Source organism: Pseudopodoces humilis, chromosome 2 (assembly GCF_049639895.1).
Source record: "Pseudopodoces humilis isolate 2021_Gansu_Grassland_sample_001 chromosome 2, ASM4963989v1, whole genome shotgun sequence".
NCBI lineage: Eukaryota > Metazoa > Chordata > Aves > Passeriformes > Paridae > Pseudopodoces > Pseudopodoces humilis.
In genome coordinates this window covers 40,217,688-40,236,085 of record NC_142201.1, presented here as the reverse complement: position 1 = coordinate 40,236,085, position 18,398 = coordinate 40,217,688, and the positions used below count along the sequence as shown (strand labels likewise).

The window sequence follows — 18,398 nt, the reverse complement described above, 5'->3', positions numbered from 1 at the left end:
TTTCTCTTGCTAGTGAGCATTTCCAAAGCATGTATTGAAAACACGTGAATTCTGTCAGGACCGTAATGCAGAAGTTATTGTCCTCCATGCCGCTTACAAGAATATTAACATAAGGATATCTGACATGCAGCAACCACAACAATATCTACTAACCTATAAACAGGTATTCAAAGGCTGAGGAGTAAAGAAAAACTGACATAATAGCTGAAGGGATCATTCATTCGTACAAAACAATCCTTTAAAAAAAAAAAATGCAACCTGAAGTTATGTTAATAAAATACCTGTATACAAAGATAAAGTTATAGCTACCATTCAATCATTTTTCAGAGTTCTGTAGGAAGAGCTTTACAATGTCTATATCACATTTCAAATACGTAAAGTTCACTGCCATCTATTGTAAGGGATTCATGCTTTAAATGTTAGAAAATCTAAATTGTTTACATTTTCTAAGGTTGAATTTCTTGAATATAACTCCTTAAGCTCTTTCATAAACATATCTTTCACTTTTTCTATTTGATCAGCCAATTTCTCTCTTTCCTCGTCTTTCCATTTGTTAAATGATTGTAGAATCTCTTCTTCTTTTGATTTTTGCTGCTCACATTCCTGAAATTAAAAAAAAAATATATTTTTCCTCACATTCAATACATATTCAAGCTCCTAAACTAGACTTATAATGCAGTCCCTTTTAGTATTTGGGAAATACTGTGACATCAAAAAACATTAAAACCACCAGTTTTCTTAAGAATTCTAGGGTAACAAACTATACATTTTGCTAGCTGAATGAGTATACTTCAAAAGAGTTTCAGTTGTTCATTATTTTTTACTGAAAAACACACAAACGACCTTACTTGGTCATATCAAAGACCCACTTAGTTCAGAATCCTGTTCCTCACAAAGGCTCTAAGTGTATAAGTAAGAAAGGCCAATACTGGGGCAAGCAAATGTGCATGTTCTCCTTCACAGTCTCTAAGTTGCCAGCTGTTTTCAGCTCAGAGAACTTCAGGAGCCTGATATAGTTCTGTGAACTTCATTAACTGCATAAACTTCAATATATTTTTCCTCATACACTTTGCAGTCATCCTCTGCCGCTGCATCAGCTTTTAACAACTGCAACAGCTTTTGCCAATGAGCTTCACAAGCTGCATGAAGAGCCAAGTACTTTTCTTGTTGTAGTTTTTTGAATCTGCCTCCTGCTAGGTACATTTGATGGATTTTGAGCCCTGAACTAGAGCACAGAGGGAATGATTCTTAACTATTCACTCTGTGTAAGGCATGACTTCACAGGTATCAGTATCTCACCCTCCATCTTCATCAAGCGTTTGTCTCTTTTTCAGACTGACTACTCAGCATGCTCAGTCATTTTAAATACTGACTGACCTTCTTTGTAGCCCATCTCCATAACTTTTATAGCTCTCTCCTATCCTTTTTGAGATGAAGGGAAGGGACTAGACTCACACAACATATTTAGGCTGTGGCTTGCACAGTGGTTTTTCAGAATAATTGGTAATATTTGATTTTCTTTGCTAGCTGCTACTAACATTTCCCCAGGGCTACATGTCACAAGCTTAAGATCTTGCCCTCCAGTAACAGCACTCAGCTCAGAACCCATTGTTTCATAAACAAAATTAGAACTATTTTATCCCCATATACATTTACACCACTTTATCCATTAGGTTACTTCAACCATTCCAGTACATAGAGATGCATTTTTATATAGTTCTCTAATTGTTTAAAGTCCTGCATTTCACTGTCCAGGACATACATATCTTTTAGGAAACACCTACATTTTTCCATCACAGCATTCACTCCGAATTTTTTCTCTAACTATAACATGCAATCATTGTACAACTATGAAGAATGGGATCATGTGTATCCTATCACCTCAAAGGAGCATAAGGGACCAAGAATAGGAAGCATGGCAGTTTATATACAAATTCCCTCCACTAGTAGTTCTCTTAAAAAAAAAAACCCAACAGTGACATTATGACACCTGAATTGACAGTGGATGTCGGTCATGGCAGACAAACTGTAACCAGTTACACCACTCATTTCTATCTTCCCTGAAATCCCAGAAAAACAGAGAAGTTTTGAAAGCTTCTTGTTGTGTAAGACTGCAAACTGTAGCTTCAGGACATTTCAGGTAGTCCTCTTGCAGTTAGGAGTCTCAGCTAAGACAAGTGACTTCAAAAGAGGCCCCTAAGGCACCAAAAAATCTACACTGCACTGTTATGAATACTCCAAGTTCCACCTCATAAACAAAACAATGCTTCGGCGACAGGAGAAATATGTTATAGATGTACTTCTCAAAATCTAGGCACAGAATGAATGAGCAGAATACCTTCCACATGTCCACATAGGGCCAAGACTCATTATTCTGACAGTGCCTGCACTCCTAAGTGAAACACTACCAGCTTTTGATTTGTTCATTCAGTACTTTGAAAACGGAAGCTGAACACTTCCAAGAAAGGGGGAACAAAAGGACTGAAGAAGTCTGAAGCTGAGTTCAGGGAAAAAAATACTCAATGTTTACAGAAGATGAGGATTTCCTCTGAAAACAAGGAAGAAGATCCTCATCCGTCACAGACTATCAGGTTGGAAGGGATTATCCTCCAGGATATTCTGGTCCAGCCTTTCTTGACAACAGCACAAACTAGACAAGGTGGCCCAGGACTTGTCCAGCTGAATCTTGAAACTGCTCAACACTGGGAAATCGAGTACTTCTCTTGTTTGAGTGAACACAGTACAAATGCTAATTCTTCTGAGACATTCACATTACTTAGTATGTTATTACCTTAGACAGCCTGGCCAAATTAGCCTGTTGTTCAAACTCTAACTGGGACTTGGTGAGCTGCAACTGCTCCTTCAGTTTTTCAATCTCATCCTGCAATTTTTCTGTATTTCCTTTCCTCTTCTGTTCTGTTTGAAAGAAACACTGATTTTAAAAAGGTTTGTTGCAATTTCTGGAACTGTAATACTTCCTGCAAATATATTTCTAGTGTTTCAGCAACATCTTCACAAAGTGTGACTTTCTTACACCATTTCCCCTCCCACTACCATGATTCTCCATAGATGATTTTAAATATATACATTCTCTGGACTGCTAACTTACCCTCAAATACTTGTACCAGTGACATGTGAAATGAAATATTTACATGAAAAAGTATTCTGTAATTTCAAAGGACTAAGCAACACAGGCTCGTAAAAAGGATATATGAGGGGAAAAAAGTGAAGTGCAGTTATTCAATCTCTTAGTTTAAGTTTATTCTAAATAACTTTTGTAAGGAGCCAAATTTACCAAGGATTTACTTGCCTATCATCTGGGAATCTGAATATTATTTCAGAAATAACTTCATGGGATATTTTCCACAGAGCCATTTCAGGCTAATCCTTTTATACAACAATTACTTCAACTGTTTCTGCAGCATCTTTCACTATCATTTTTATCAAGTGTAAGGTGCACAAGAACTTCTTTCGTCTTTCAATATATTCAGACTTCCTCAGCTGCTTATTCAGACCCCTCTCACTCTTGCTGCTGCTTCATTTGCCTGACAAGCTACAGTTGTGACCTCATTAGATTCTTCCTACTTTTTCTCCTCCCAAATGCTCCTTTTTTCCTAACTTGTTTCTAATCACTGTTACTTGTCAATACTTGTTAATCCATAGCAATAAATCATAAGCGTGCAGCCTAGCAGGAAGGAGAGAAATTAGATATGAATGAAAAAAGCTTTGAGAACGTTGTTTTCCAAACTAAACATCTTTTAGTGAAGAGAGAAAAAAGTATGCAAGTTAGTGGAAAAGCAACATTGATTGTCATAGATGAAGTCAGACTGTTCTTAACAGTTTCTCTTCCTCACTACATTATACAGTCAGTTTAGTTCAGGAGAGGCTGATGCTATTCAAACTGATTTCAGGTGGGGTGGACTATTTCTATATTAATAATTATTATATATTTACAAAATTTATTTTCCTTAGTGCTTGTTCATTTTACCTATGCCTTCATAACATACATGCCTAAAGGGAAACTCTGCTTTGAACTGTGCTACTGGCTAAAGCGTTCAACAGGAAAGCTAGTTTGAGAAGATGCTGCAAATATGGCACACAGTTTTTTGTAAACTATTTTCCAGAGATTGAAACATATGTTGCCCAATACATTGTATCAGCCAGTGGCACTTGCATTCTGGGATCTGCCACCTAAAATTGAAAAGCACAAACTTTTCTTCCAAGTTACACAAAATCATGGACAGCACATCCTCACTTTTCTAAACTACCTCTCTCAATATTTTTGATAACATTAAAGTACATACCGATCTCAGACTCTCCTGAGTGACGTCTTTGAATGTGACTTTGTAAAAAGGAATAGGTCATGAAAGCCTTTTCACAAAACGGACACTACAAAAACAAAACAAAACAAAGACAAAAAAGCAAAACAAAAAAAAAACAGTTAAAAGCACATTAGTAAATATCTTTTTGGTAAATACAGTGGTTAAGGTTTTTAACAGGTTATTACATTTTGTTCATATGTAAAAACAAGGTAACTTTAACAAATTCCATCTCACAAGAACAAAAACTCTCATGGTACCCAAAGGTAAAGTAACAGTACACAATTCTCTAAGAAAAGGTATGTGGCTACATTAGTATGCTACCTAGAATCCTTCTGAAGCACGAAGTTGTTTCAATTACTGATTCTATAATCTACCTACTAGTTTTGAATATAAATCTGAAATAAAATTTGGATCCCACCCTTCTTGAAATATCCTTTTTGTTCACCTTCAACTTATGTTCAGAATATATTAAAAATAGATGGGTAGTACAGGGACAGAAGCTACATCTACAAACTCTCCAATATAGTTTAAGACTATGCATGAGGGCCAGTAATCATTTTAGGATCATTCTCTACCTCTATCTCACACTTTTTTTCAAATAAATACATTTTAACAAAGCACAGACACTCAAAAAAAGTAATTTTTACTTATCAGTGTGATATGACAGTAAGAAACCAGCTTAAGAGGTTCAAGATCTTGTCACCATAATCAATGACAGAAGGAGGATCTGGGGAACTACAGGCTTTTCAGTCTGACCTTGGTGCCTGGCAATGTTCTGGAACAGATCATCTCCAGTGTGATCACATACAGGACAACCAAGTGATCAGACCCAGACAACATGGGTTTAGGAAAGGCAGCTCAGCTCCCGCCCAACTAACCTGATCCTTTTATTACCAGGTGACCTACCTAGTGGGTGAGGGAAAGGCTGTGGGTATTGCCTACCTGGACTTCAGCAAAGTCTTCAACACCATCTACCACAGCATTCTCCTGGAAAAGCTGGCAGCTTATGGCTTGGGGAGGTACACTCTTCTCTGGGTTAAGAACTGTCTGCATGACAGGCCCAGAGATTGTGGTGGTGTCACATCCAGTTGGCATTTGATCACTAGTCATGTCCACAGGGATCAGTGATGGGACAGCCCAGTTTATTGTGTTTACTGATGATTTGGATGAGGGGATTGAGTGTACCCTCAGTAAATTTGCAGACACAACCAATTGAACAGGAATGCTGATCTGATGGAGGGTAGGAAGGCTCTGCAGAAGGATCTGGACAGGATGGATTGACGGACAGAGGCCAACTTTATGAGGTACAGCAAGAACAAGCACCAGGTCCTTCACTTCAGCCACAAAACCCCCTTCAGCATTAGAGGCTTGGGGCAGTGTTTATAAAGCTGCTCAGTGGCAAAAGACCAAGGGGTGTTGGTCAACAGCTGCTGAACATGAGCCAGTGTGTGTGCCCAGGTGGCCAAGAAGACCAGTGTCATCCTGGCTTGTATCAGCAGTACTGTGGCCAGCAGGACCAGAGCATTGATTGTCCCTCCATACTCATACCTCAAATCCTGTGTCCAGTTCTGGGCCCCTCACTACAAGAAGGACATTGACATGCTGGAGTGTGTCCAGAGAAGAGCAATGGAACTGGTGAAAGGTCTGATGGGTAAGACCTACGAGGAGCAGATGAGGGGGCTGGGAGTGTTTAGCCTGCAGAAAAGGAGGCGCAGGGGAGACCTTATCCCTCTACAACTGCCTGAAAGGAGGCTGCAATTACACAGGGGTCAGCCTTCTTCTCCCAGGAAACAAATGACAGGACAAGAGGACTTAACCTCAAGCTGTGACAAGGAAGGTTCAGGTTGGACATCGGAAGGAATTTCTTCATTAAAAGGGTGGTTAAACATTGGGACGGACTGCCAAGGGAGGTGGTGGAGTCACCATCCCTGGAGGTGTTCAAGAAATAAATGAACGCTGCATTTCATGCCATGGTCTAGTTGACAAGATGTTGATCAGTCAAAGGTTGGACTTGATGATCTCAGAGGTCTTTTCCAAGCTAAATGACCCTGTGATTATGTGAAATTCCCAGATTTCATTTTATATTTAAAGTGCTGCCACTGGTAGCTGGGTATCCTATGAAACACACTTTTCAGCAAACACTAAAGCCATGAATAATTACGACAAATTTTGTTGAGCAAATTAAAGACCTAATATAAAACCAAAATAAAGTGATATAGTATGGCAGCAAGGCATTGCTGCCAACCAAGAGGGAGCTTACAGTGTAACAGATTGCACATGATTTATAGAATTAAATTGGCTGTGAAATAATGTTATTCATTCAAGCACAAACGTCATGTCAGTTTGACTTGCTGGTAGTGAAAGAAAGCTCTTACTGCAGTAGACAGGATTAACATGGAATATTTAGGTTTTGAAATATGCAACACTTTTCTTGCAACTACTTTTCACAGTGTTAACCGCAACATGCATTTTATGCCTACATTGTACACGCGAATGTAAGATTTCTGAACAAAGTATCAAAAAAATGGAAAGCATTATTTAAAATTAAATTTTTATTACTCACATGAGGGTACTGACGAACAAGCCTTAAATTAATGACTTGTAGGTATCAGTACCATTTTATAGTAGCATTTCATGGATAAACTTATATTGGTGTTGGACTAAAGGCATTACATCTGAATTCCAAAATTGGCTGTAAAGGGCACCTCTGCTAAAAAACATTTGTATTATTTGTAAACAAATAACAGACTTATTTGTAAAACATCCAAGACTTTGAGGGCAAGGAATCTGAACTACCCCCTCAGGAACACCAGTTATTACCCCTATTATCTGGCAATGCAGATCATGGCACAGATAAATATCATACAGTTACTGTTTATTGCTCACACTGCTACCCTGCATTTACAAACACTAGGAAGAGTTCAATCTGTCTCTGGCATTCAAACTCAGAATCCTGAAAACACTGTAGGAACTTCAGGTATTGTTCAACATCATTCCTTGAACTCATTTTTCTCCTGTGAACTTAAATAACTACTAGAGAAAATAAATTATTAACAGGAAAGAAAGAAAGAGGGGAGATCAAAAGTTTATATGAAATCAAATTACAAATGCAAAATAGATTTCTATCTCTGTTTTACTGCAAATGCCATTGAACAGATTAGCAATGAGACAAGTTCACTACTATGTTTTTCAGCTTCCACAGAGACAGTTGCACACTACAAATATTTCTGGAAAACTTGATAATATTTGGCAATCACAGTATGATAATTATTTAAGTTTACACATAAAATGATACATGCAATCAGTTTTCTTTTGCAACACAGGGCAAACTGCTTTGTGAGTTGCATAAAGGTTTTTATTTTTTTAAATAATACCATATCAGCAGCTTGTCCTTGAGACTAATATTTGAATGCATGAACCTTGCCTCAGGTATAGTTCTACTCTTGGGGCATAAGGTACCTTTTTCCTTACAGAAACACTTGAGGCAACTTAGCTGATGTCTTAAACATTGACCTTTGTCTGTAACTTTAAACATACTAGCCTGAAATCATGTCAAGTCTTTGTGCAGTGTACACTTTAGACTTCAGATTACATCTGAAGCTGAAATTTGCATTTGTGAAACCTGAAAATGCTGATGCTGAAAAAATACTTAAATCAAACTACCACACCATTGTAGTGAGACAAAAAAATCCCTCCCAATAAAAACAGAGTGCCATGACACTGTCACTCAGAACAGCTATGTACTAAGGTTCTTAAGGAAGACCCTTTGGGAACAGATTGTTGTGGAATCAGAGCTGAGCTAACTCACTGAACCCCTTTACCATCTTGCCTGAGTCACCTCTGAGTCATACACACAAGCAGAAACTTTGTGAAACTGGAGAACATCAGTGCAGGACAGTGACCTCTCACAGATCGCACATTACTGCTCAGCATCAGTTCTGATGCATTTTCTCCATTTGTTTTCTGACCATGCAGTTGACAGGCAAGGAAAGACAGCAACACAACAAAGTAGTAACATGTTAATCACTTTTTTTGTATATGTATCTGACATTTCAGATGCATCTAAAGTGAATTCAAGAGTAAAGAGCACGTGCTAGTAAAAAGAGGATTTGTTAAAGATGATGTAGCACTCTCCCAAGAGTCTCTGAAACACAGATGGAAAACAAGTGCCAGCAATGCACTTCCTTTTGCAAGGTCACTGGTCCTTGCAGTTCCAGCCTTTCACCCAGCAAGCAACTGCATCCCAGCAGAGTGGGGCTGCCCTGCTGCCCATCCCAGCAGGCTCAGAGCTGACAAGGTGTGTGTGACTGGGCCCCCTGGCCCTCTCCTCTCACCTGGTGGTAGTTCGCTCGTGCCTCCAGCATCATCTGCTGGGTGCTGATCATCTTCTTCCTCCGCCTGCATTCTTCCTTGAGCCCCTGGATCTCCTGCAAGCGCTGGGCCACCTCCTTCCCCAACTGATCACGCTGGGCCTGTGTCTCTCTCAGAGCCTCCTCCAGGCTGCCGAGCTGGGCGCTGAGGTACTCCTGGGAGTGCAGCAGGTACTCGGTGGAGAGCTGTGCCATGCGCAGCAGCTTCAGCAGCAGCGGGTCTGCGGGGCCCTGGCAGTGCGGGCAGCGCTCCTGATCGGCGCTGCAGAAGGTGACATGCTCCAAGTGCGTCTGCAGGACCGCCACGTCCCCATCCCGCGACACCCGTTCCACGTCCACGGTGCTCAGCCGCCGCCAGTCCGGGTTCTCGTGCCGCCCGCGGAACTGGAACGCGGGATACGCCGCCGGCCCCGCGCCGGTCTCGGCCGTCGGCGGGTGGTAGGAGCGCTGGGAGAAGGGCTGCGGGAGAGAGACACGGCTCAGCCCGGGCCGGCACTCCCCGCCCCGCCGCCCGCCCGTCCCGGCGCTCACCATGTCTGGTCTCCGTCCCTGCGGCTCCGCTCGGCGCCGGCGTCCTCCGCGTCGCTATAGCAGCCCCGGCCTGTGCGAGGGGAGGCGGCAGTGACGCCAGGCTGTGCCGCCTCCCGCCCGCCCCGCCGCTCCCCGCCCCTTCGGCTCTATGCTCGGCACAAATCCCGTCCTTCTCCCTCCCGGCATCCTCCTCCCGCGACGCCTCCGTAGCTCCTGGCGGCGCCGCCCTGAGGCGCTTTCTCCCGCGGGTCCCGGTGCTCCCGCTGCCCCGCACGCAGCTCATCCTTTACCATCTTCACACGCTATCGCATCAATAAACGTATCCTCGGCTCCGCTCTCACGTTTATGCACCCTTAACACAGCTACACAGCGTACGCTTTCTCTCTCCACATTCCCTTCACTTCTTTGAAGTCTGTACATGCCACCCCACTCGCACGTTCATTGCATCAACGTGCCTTCCCATCCTGTGCCTCGACCGTGCTGCTCCTGACTCAAACCTTTCTCACTCTGCCATGACTTACACTCCTTTAACCCGTGTCGTCCTGTGCCCCCCTCCAGCCTCGCCTACTCAACTTTCCCCCAGATGTGACAACACCTGTCACCTCCCCACCATCAGCATTCACAGGTATGTCGTTTCTCTGTACATCTTCACGCTGCTGCGCCCTCATGTGCCTCAGCTGGTAGCTCTATGCAATCTCTCCAGTGCAACTCCATACCCCTCCCAGTGCCCACACAACAACCTCCTGTCTGGTGCTTTCAAACACCTTCCTCACCTTAATATAGTCACACACTTTGCATGCTGCTTCCACACGCTCTCTTTATTCATCAAATCAATACACCTCTGCCTGGTATCAGCACACACCAGACCCACTCCTGCAACCATACAACCCCACCACATCTGTCGTTCCTGTCTCATTCTACCGATCCCAAACACTTCAGCCCCAAGAAGCACCTCGTGGCTTGCGTACATCACCTACTTTACCATCCACGGCCAAATACTTTTCTTCAATGCAACCAACAACTTCTGCCTATATCCCTGCCCCACCTCAATTCCCAGTGCTCCCCCGTTCGGTGTTTCTCTTGCTCCTGCTCAGTTGCTTCAAACACTGTTTCTAAGCAGCAGCATCCTTCTCCTCCATCATACAAAATTACCCTATTCCCTCACTCATCCTTACCACTCTTTTCCAAAAACTGGCTTTTCCTGTTACTATTTCTTAATATTTCAGTCCCTAGCTATATCTGCTTTACTGCCATGTTCCACATTTATACCTCCCTAACTTTTCAGTCCCTTCTACGCATTTTTCAGTTTCTCATACTCTTGGTCATTCATACATACCTCTCCTAGAACAGTCACACAATATGTGATCATACACTCTATCCCATAGGTTTCTCTACATCATGCATTATAGACTCACAGAGATGTTCTCAAGGGACCTCTGATGATCATCGTCCAGTCCAAATTTCTGCCGCACACTAGTTCACATCACCTGTAGCATTTAAGATGAACAGACAATTCATGACCTCCTTGTACAGCCTGTTGCATGTCTGTGCTCTCTTCCTGATGAAAACATTATTCTTCATATCTCACTGAGTATCTCTTATTACCAAGATTAAAGAATGGTTTGAATATTTTTGCTGCAATTATTCAAGTAACTGTAGGCCACTACTAGAGCGTCCCTTTGCCTTCACCACTCTAAACAAGCCCAGCTCCCTCAACTTCTTCTCATAGGTCATGAAGATTCTAACTGTATTGTTAGGCCTCCTCTGTCCCCTTTCAGCTCCTCCACATCATTTATACTCCCCCTTAGTATTTCCCTCCATTTGCCTCCTAGGAATTTGTAATGAAGCTCACCTCTCATCTTCATCCTTCTATCCAATACAAACATGTCTACCAGCGATCTCAATATAGAACTACTTCCACAAAAATAGCAATGCTGCTACATGCACCAACACAAGCACCCTCACAAATTACAAGCTCTTAGTTTTATGTAGATTTCTATGTTGGTTGTTGGTTTTTGGACCTTGAACCTTAAGCCTACTGGTCCCACTTATACCCAAGGTTCAGTTCCATTTAGATTCTTCCATCACTTTCCATGCCACTTGTTTTTAATTTAGAAAGATACTGTGTAATGTTTGCAACATTGCAGTCTACTTCTGCAAGGATAACGTTTTTGCCACCTCTTTTTCTGCAAACAGGGTCTCCAGCAAATCTTCAAAGAAATCCATTTAACATTTCCTGGTGTATATCAAATACAGATCTTCCTGGTTTACCACTGAACTTTGCATTGCTTTGAGTACCAAAATAAGAAAAAAAACCTGTTAATCTTCTTCAGAGCTATTTCTAATGACAGAAACTCACTTCCATTTAGTGTATAAATACACTTATATTTGTAAGCAGCTAGATCTTTTAAAATGCTCAAATACTGGCTACTGTCCAAAATGTTCATGCCTCAGATTCTTTAAAATGCCTTGAAAAGCAGGTGTTTGAATATTTTTTCTAATCAAGGGAACTTAACTGTTAAGTTACACATAATGAAATCTAACTCCCAAAAATCTAAACCTAGTATATGCTCCATCGATTTGACATAGGAGAAACTTCTTTACATATAAAACATGTGAATTTTGAAAGCTACCACTTTGTGTGTCAAGCAGGAGCCTGAAAAAGCACACATTAAATAAGGGCCTTTCACTGAGAGATGCATGGGTTTAATAAGAAAAAAATAACCAAACGTTATTTAAAGCCAGCAAAGTAAACCATGCCTGAGGGTAGCTTATTCTCTTCAACCAATGTATTTAGTCAGGATTATCCATACAGATTTGCATACTGCTCCAACTAAACCTGCTTTAACTGAACATGACCTTGCAGAGGTACATAATCTACCCATCATATATAATGGTCTTTGTTGGAAGGCACCTTAAAGACCATCTACTTCCAACCAGCTGCCGTGGGCAGGGACACCTCCAAGCAGACCAGGTCACTCAGAGCCCCATCCAACCTGGCCTTGAATGCTGCCAGGGATGGGAGAAGCACCACGAAGTTGAGAAGAGGCACAAGCCGCCCAGGCATCTCAATGGAGATAGAAAAAGTACGGACGGACGGAGGCGGCCCTTTTCGAACTTTTTTCCCTTTTTTTCTTTGCCGGATTTACTCTATTCTGGGAGCTGCGCCCGTGAGTTATTTAGGGTCATCACCCACCCGCCAGGCCCTCTCGATCAGGGGTGGCACCGCCTGCTCCCCCAGCCACCCCTCCCCTCCGGGACGGGCGGCACGGGGGAAAAGCGGCGCTTCCCCGCGGCGGTGTCCGCGGGCCAGGCCCGGACCCGGCGACTGGGGAGGCGGCCCGAGCACGGCCGGGCCTGCGGGAGGCCCTGAGCCGGGCTCCATCTGCCTGCCAAAACCTCCGGCTCCGCTTCGGAGCGCGGCCGCCTCGCCGCTCCCCCCCGCCTCCCCCAGCGGAGAGGCCCCGCCGGGCTCTGCCTCCCGCCACCCTCCTGCACCCGGGGTGGTGGGGAGGGAAGGGAGATCCCTGTGCTCACCTCAGGCTGTAGCTCCGCGGGTCTCGGTGGGGGCTGCAGGGCGTGGAGGGGCGGCGGGGCTGCGGCCGGTCCCGCCCCGGCCGTTACCGGCGGTGCCGCGGCTGCGCCCCCCGGCCTCCGCCGGGCCCGTCCCGCGCCGGCCCCGCTGCCCCGAGGCCGCGGGTGGCGGCTCAGGAGGGGTCGGCGGCCGAGGCAGGCGAGGGCTCCCCCGCTGCCCGCCGACTCTCGCTCCTTGAAAACCTGCCCGGCAGATGTTGATGCCCAGGCGGGATGTCCTTTGTCTTGGTCCGGTCCCGAGCCTCTCCGACCGAGAAGCAGCCTTTTCTGTCCCTTTTTGTAAAATGCAACAAGCTTTGGAAAGGCTGCCTTTGCAAATTCTAGGCACGTTTTACCACGCAGTCACCGAACACGACACGTTTAAACCTGTGGAGCAGCGAACTTCTTAGCAGGATGGGGAGTCGCCGCCGGCGCGGGGCGGGCGGCGCGGCATGGCAGCGGTGGGGCGGGGGCAGGAACCCGCCTGCCCACCGAGGTGGGTAGGGTATCTTGAGGAGCTGCAGGATCCCATCTGCCCGCCGAGCTGGATACGGGATCTTGAGGAGCTGCAGGATTCCATCTGCCCGCCGAGCTGAATAGGGGATCTTGAGGAGCTGCAGGATTCCATCTGCCCGCCGAGCTGGAGCGGAGTCTCGGGATCTGCAGCATCGTGCCTGCTCACCGAGCTGCAAAGGGATTTGTGGGGCTGCAGAAGCCCGCCTGCCTGCCGAGCTGGAGGGAAGCCCGAGGGACCGAGAGCGTAGTGATAATCTCCAATGGGAGAAGGTGTGGATCTTTAATGAGAGTTTCCTGACGTGTGCAGGAAAACACCGTGTTCCAATACAAGGATAAAGCCGGGAGTATGCTTTCCTGCAGGTAGCTTAAACAAAGTAATGTCAGGAGAAGTTGTTATTTTCAATTAAAATATGTATTATATCATGCAGATAGAATCTTTCTATTCATACAGCTACAGATTACATCAGATCCTTCTGATTTTATTCCTCTTCCCTCTCAGGGTTTTGAATTGTGCTTTTCCTTAATAAACGCTGTACAGTCTTTGTGACTACAAGGAAAATTTCAGACTTTGTATTTAATACAAATTATGCTGGCAAATTCACTGATGGAGGTAATCATTAGACATTTACAACACCTAATCTTCATTTAGGAATTCCTTTTGGCCAGGGACACACCACTGTATTTTCTAAAGTAGACAGAATTACTGAGACACCAACTTACCTCACTGAACCATGGAATTCTGTTGCAACAGTGTAGATGTGAGCACATATGCTGTGAACACCAGCTTTAAGAAAAGCGGTAACCATTCAGGTGCTTCAGTTTTTGATGCTCCAAGGGTACCTCAGCATGCTCCAGTCACTAATGGGTGTTCAATCCAGAGGATGAGGCTAGTCTGAAGGAAAACCTGAACATATATCAAAAGTGGACAGTCCTCTGTACTAGTGACTTTTGCTTCTGCAGATCTGTATCTGTTGGGCTACTAAAGCAGGCATTTAGAGGAAGATGAAGATGCTTTATGAAGGCTTTAGTGTGATCAATCTTAATTAAGAGAGGACTTTGAAAACCTGCAGTGTGACAGTTACAGCCTCTGTGGGTGAGGCCTAGAGGCAAATATGCAGTGCAGGTTGATCAGCACTTTATGTGAAAGCACTCAGAGAGCAAGATCCACAAGTGCAGTGTCTTGGCTGCCCAAGAAATTTTATACCCCCTGCCCTTTTAATGCCCTAATGACAGCACCACAGTCTGTTCAGCATGCCCTCTAAGGATCTCTCTTGCTATGAAAGTGGCTTTTATATCGAAGTAAATGCTAATTGTGTGAGAAAATGCTGGAAATAATCTTCAGTTGATGAGGGGAGTGGTATATGAATTGTGCAGAAATGTGAATTTTGGTTGCTTATTCTAGTATCAGTTTAATACAAAATACACAAGCAGGCCTTGTTTGAGGGCTATAACCAAGATTTTTATGCTGAAGGGGTGGCTCTCACTCTGTCACTCTTTCACTCTTGATTTGTTCCAGAGCTTGATTAATCTTTAATTACTAGCTCTAAGTGGTACAGCCTGACTTGGCAAAGGTGGGTATTCTTTAGCACACATTACTACCAGGTTCTATCCTTATATACTTTGGTGACAAAAGTACTCTCCTGAATCAGGTGTGGATTTACTAGGAGAGGACCAAGAGCATTTGCAAGGTATTTGTGAGGCTCATAGAGGGTACCTGCAACTGGAGAACACAAAAATGAGAGTATTCTGATGGTGGGGTGAAATACAATGACAACTTGGCACTGGCTATTTGGGAAATGTCCTGGGTAGCAGGGGTATTGGCCACTGAGGGAGGCTGGGCAGGGGCAGCCAGGCTTGGCAGTGCCCTCAGAGCCCTGATGCAATGTGTTAAGTGGAAAAGTTATTGGTGTATTTTGTGGCATGGAGGAGGACTACACATGAGGAACAAGATGTTTCAATTTGAGAGGCCAGTGGAAAAACTGTCTTGGGAGCTGAGAAATAGACTCTTGAGTAATATCTCTCCTACAGCACTCTCAGAGTGACGCATACAAGTAATCATTAACCCAGGTGGAAAGTTGACTTCACCAGAATGCTGCATGTATAATAATGAGTCTAGCCAGATTCTTAGTTTGTTTAATCTTTTCCTTCCTGCCACTTCCCACCATGGCACATTTTTCAATTTTCAAGCGAGCAGCTGTGTGGTGCTTAGTTGCTAGCTGGGGTTAAACCATGACAAATACCTATAATACTTCCATTTGTTCAAACTTTCCATTGCTCAGTTTACCTGAGGAAATAATTGATGTATTTTTATCACAGGAAAACAAAACAGTTTAAAAAAAGGTAGAATGAACTACTCTCCTGACCCTTTTGTGTCACCTCCTTCATTACAACAAATGCCACCAGCCACAATTAAGCAGTTTAAATAGGCACTGCTCTATGTAGTTTAATAAATTTTATTTTTAATTTTGGATGCTTCAGACTCTTTACAAATTAAATCTTTTTTATCTTCAAATAAAACAGTTTCTCCTAAAAGTTTCTTTTCATGTAACAAGTCTAGCTGGATTTTACTGAGATGGCCAGTTCATTTATCTTCTTTTCTTCCAGACTCAGAGGGAATTCAACTTAACTATATGTCTGCAAAGACACTGAAACCATTGATGCAATTGCAGCAATAGAAATGTCACACAAGCAAGTACTTGGATTTTAACACTTAACTACCTCTAGGTGAATTTTTAATGGCATATGTTAGATATTTATTCTTTTCCTTACAACTACATTGCACTTTTTCACTTATGTGGCTATAATATGCTGCAGTTCAGTGGGTAAAAGAGGATGCTAGATGGCATCACAGACCAATGGCTTACATGAACTTATAAAACTCTGCATGAGGGCTGTTCTGTTGCTAGTCTTGAGAGACGGAAACATCCACTTAGGGAGGAAGAGCACGAAGGTGTCTTCTAGAGCAGGCAGAGGTCAGGCTGCACACATACACGCTCTAAATTCTGATCAAAGTGATTGGAAGTGCGAGCTCTGCTTGTTCAGTGTTTTGGCAGACATAAGATAAAACAAACATTTTCCGTGACAGCACAGCACTTTACCAATGGTATTTTTCAAAGTTTGTAAAATCAGAGATATTCAAGAGAAACAAAACAGTTTGCTGGTATCACAGAGATTTGAAACCTGGAGTTGAGCTGAGAAAAATATATGTAACTAATGATAGGTAAACCAAAACCAGTTTCAGGGAAATCAAAACTAGTTATGCAAATAGACTGAAGTTCAGAAATTGCTTTAATCAAGAAACAGGAAGAGTTCATTAATGTTAACATTTTTAATATATTTTCAAAATAAAATCCTTTATTTCACAAAAAAAAGTCTTAATGTTTGAAGCAAAGTTTTTGACTTTCAGATTAGCATTTTAATTGAAAAGTGTTCTATGCCCTAAAAATAAAATACATGCTTTAATAGAGACATGTTTTTGTAATAAATTATTTTGCTCCCTTGCCCTAGACAAGACCAGACACTCACACTCCCTTTCAAGTCCGATGACAATGATCAGCGTTTCCAAGCACAAGTTTAGAGCATGTAAATAAAGCTTTTGTGCTGAACTGTAGGTTGTAGGAGCCTTTCTGTTTCCATTTACTGCAAAGGAACCTAGAAAAAGGAATTTCCCCACATAGAGGAGCCCTCTCCTGTGAACACCAATCCAAATGTGAAATTCCCAAAATATGTGGCTACATAAACAAGAATCCCATGTTAAGCAGATGTACACTACTATTTAATTTAGCTTCATTATAGCTAAGCTTCAGACAGGGATGTACATAGGTGAGAATAAAAATGAGGTACAAGGACTGAGAGACTTCTTACAAGAGGCAGTCCTGAGAATACTACTTCTGTGTTATCATCCTCTCTCATCTCCTTTATTTTCCTACTAGATTGTGCACACAACACAACAGTCTGCTATATTGCTTCTGTATTGTAACAGTGATTGTCTGCTCAGTTCAGTCTGCTATATTGCTTCTATATTCTTCCTGCACCAGGAAACTTTTGTTAGAGTGGTTTTGGAATTGAGGTTATTAATTAAATTGTATCTACCAATTGCATCATCAGCATGATGGTCCTCCACAGATATAACTATTTCTACCAAATGTCACCTTATTCAGTTCCCAGTCTCTGAAGCCATGAGTAGCTTCATGAGAGATTCCTTGCTAATTGCTGCCCTCTGATGTTACTATATATTACCAGCAGCAACTTGGGAAAAATTCCTTAGTTTGCCATCTTTACAGCACTTTGAACATTGGTGTAGTCTTTGCCATCCACCCTTTCATGCCAGACTCAAGACTTCTGAAGGAACTTGTTTCTGAAACTAGCCTAATTTTTATAAGTCCCTTTGAAAGCATTTTTATATTTCAGCTATATTGCTTTGCAGACCATCACCAGCTGGGCAGGGGAGGTGATTGTCCCACTCTACAGTGGTGTGGCCTCACCTCGAATATTATGTGCAATTTTGTGTGTACACAATATAAGAAAGACATGAAATAATTAGAGTGTCCAAAGGAGGAGGAGAGTATCCATGAGGATGAAGGGGCTAGAGGCGAAGCCTTATGAGAAGCAGCTGAGCTCACTTGGTCTGTTCAGCCTGAAGGAGACTGAGGGGAGACCCCATTGCAGTTACAGCTTCCTCCTGAGGGGAAGGAGATGGGCAGACACTGATCTCTTCTCTCTGGTGACAGTGACAGGACTGAGGGAATGGCCTGAAGCTCTGTCAGGGGAGGTTTAGGTTGGATATCAGGGAAAAGGTTCTATGTGGCTGGGCACTGGAACAGGCTCCCCAGGTCAGTGGTTACAACACCAGCCTGACAGAGTTCAAGTGTTTGGCCAATGCTCTCAGGCACACGGTGTTATTCTTGGGAATGGTCCTGTGCAGGGCCAGGCGTTGTACTCAGTGATCCTGATGGATCCCTTCTAACTCAGGAAATTCTGTGCTTCTGTCATAGGGTAAGATTGTACTCCCCAATCTGATTTTCATTCTCTGTAATTCTCTGGGCAAACTGGTAACTACTTCTGACTCTAGGGATGTCAAGATGAG

General features: G+C 43.2%; 1 protein-coding gene across 2 annotated transcripts in view; it reads right to left on the bottom strand.

Annotated features, from left to right (window-relative positions):
• DZIP1 (DAZ interacting zinc finger protein 1) overlaps window positions 1–12,882 on the bottom strand; it is a 38,799-nt gene extending 25,917 nt beyond the window's left edge. For both annotated transcript variants that reach the window (XM_005516799.3, XM_014259319.2), the window contains exons 1-7: window positions 12,761–12,882; window positions 10,639–10,710; window positions 9,224–9,293; window positions 8,657–9,151; window positions 4,305–4,389; window positions 2,792–2,916; window positions 442–603 (exon numbers count right to left, since the gene is read on the bottom strand). In XM_005516799.3, coding sequence (XP_005516856.3) covers window positions 442–603; window positions 2,792–2,916; window positions 4,305–4,389; window positions 8,657–9,151; window positions 9,224–9,226 — 870 coding nt within the window. In that variant the 5' untranslated portion in view covers window positions 9,227–9,293; window positions 10,639–10,710; window positions 12,761–12,882. The remainder of the gene's footprint in view (window positions 1–441; window positions 604–2,791; window positions 2,917–4,304; window positions 4,390–8,656; window positions 9,152–9,223; window positions 9,294–10,638; window positions 10,711–12,760) is intronic.
• Window positions 12,883–18,398: the final 5,516 nt, after the last annotated feature.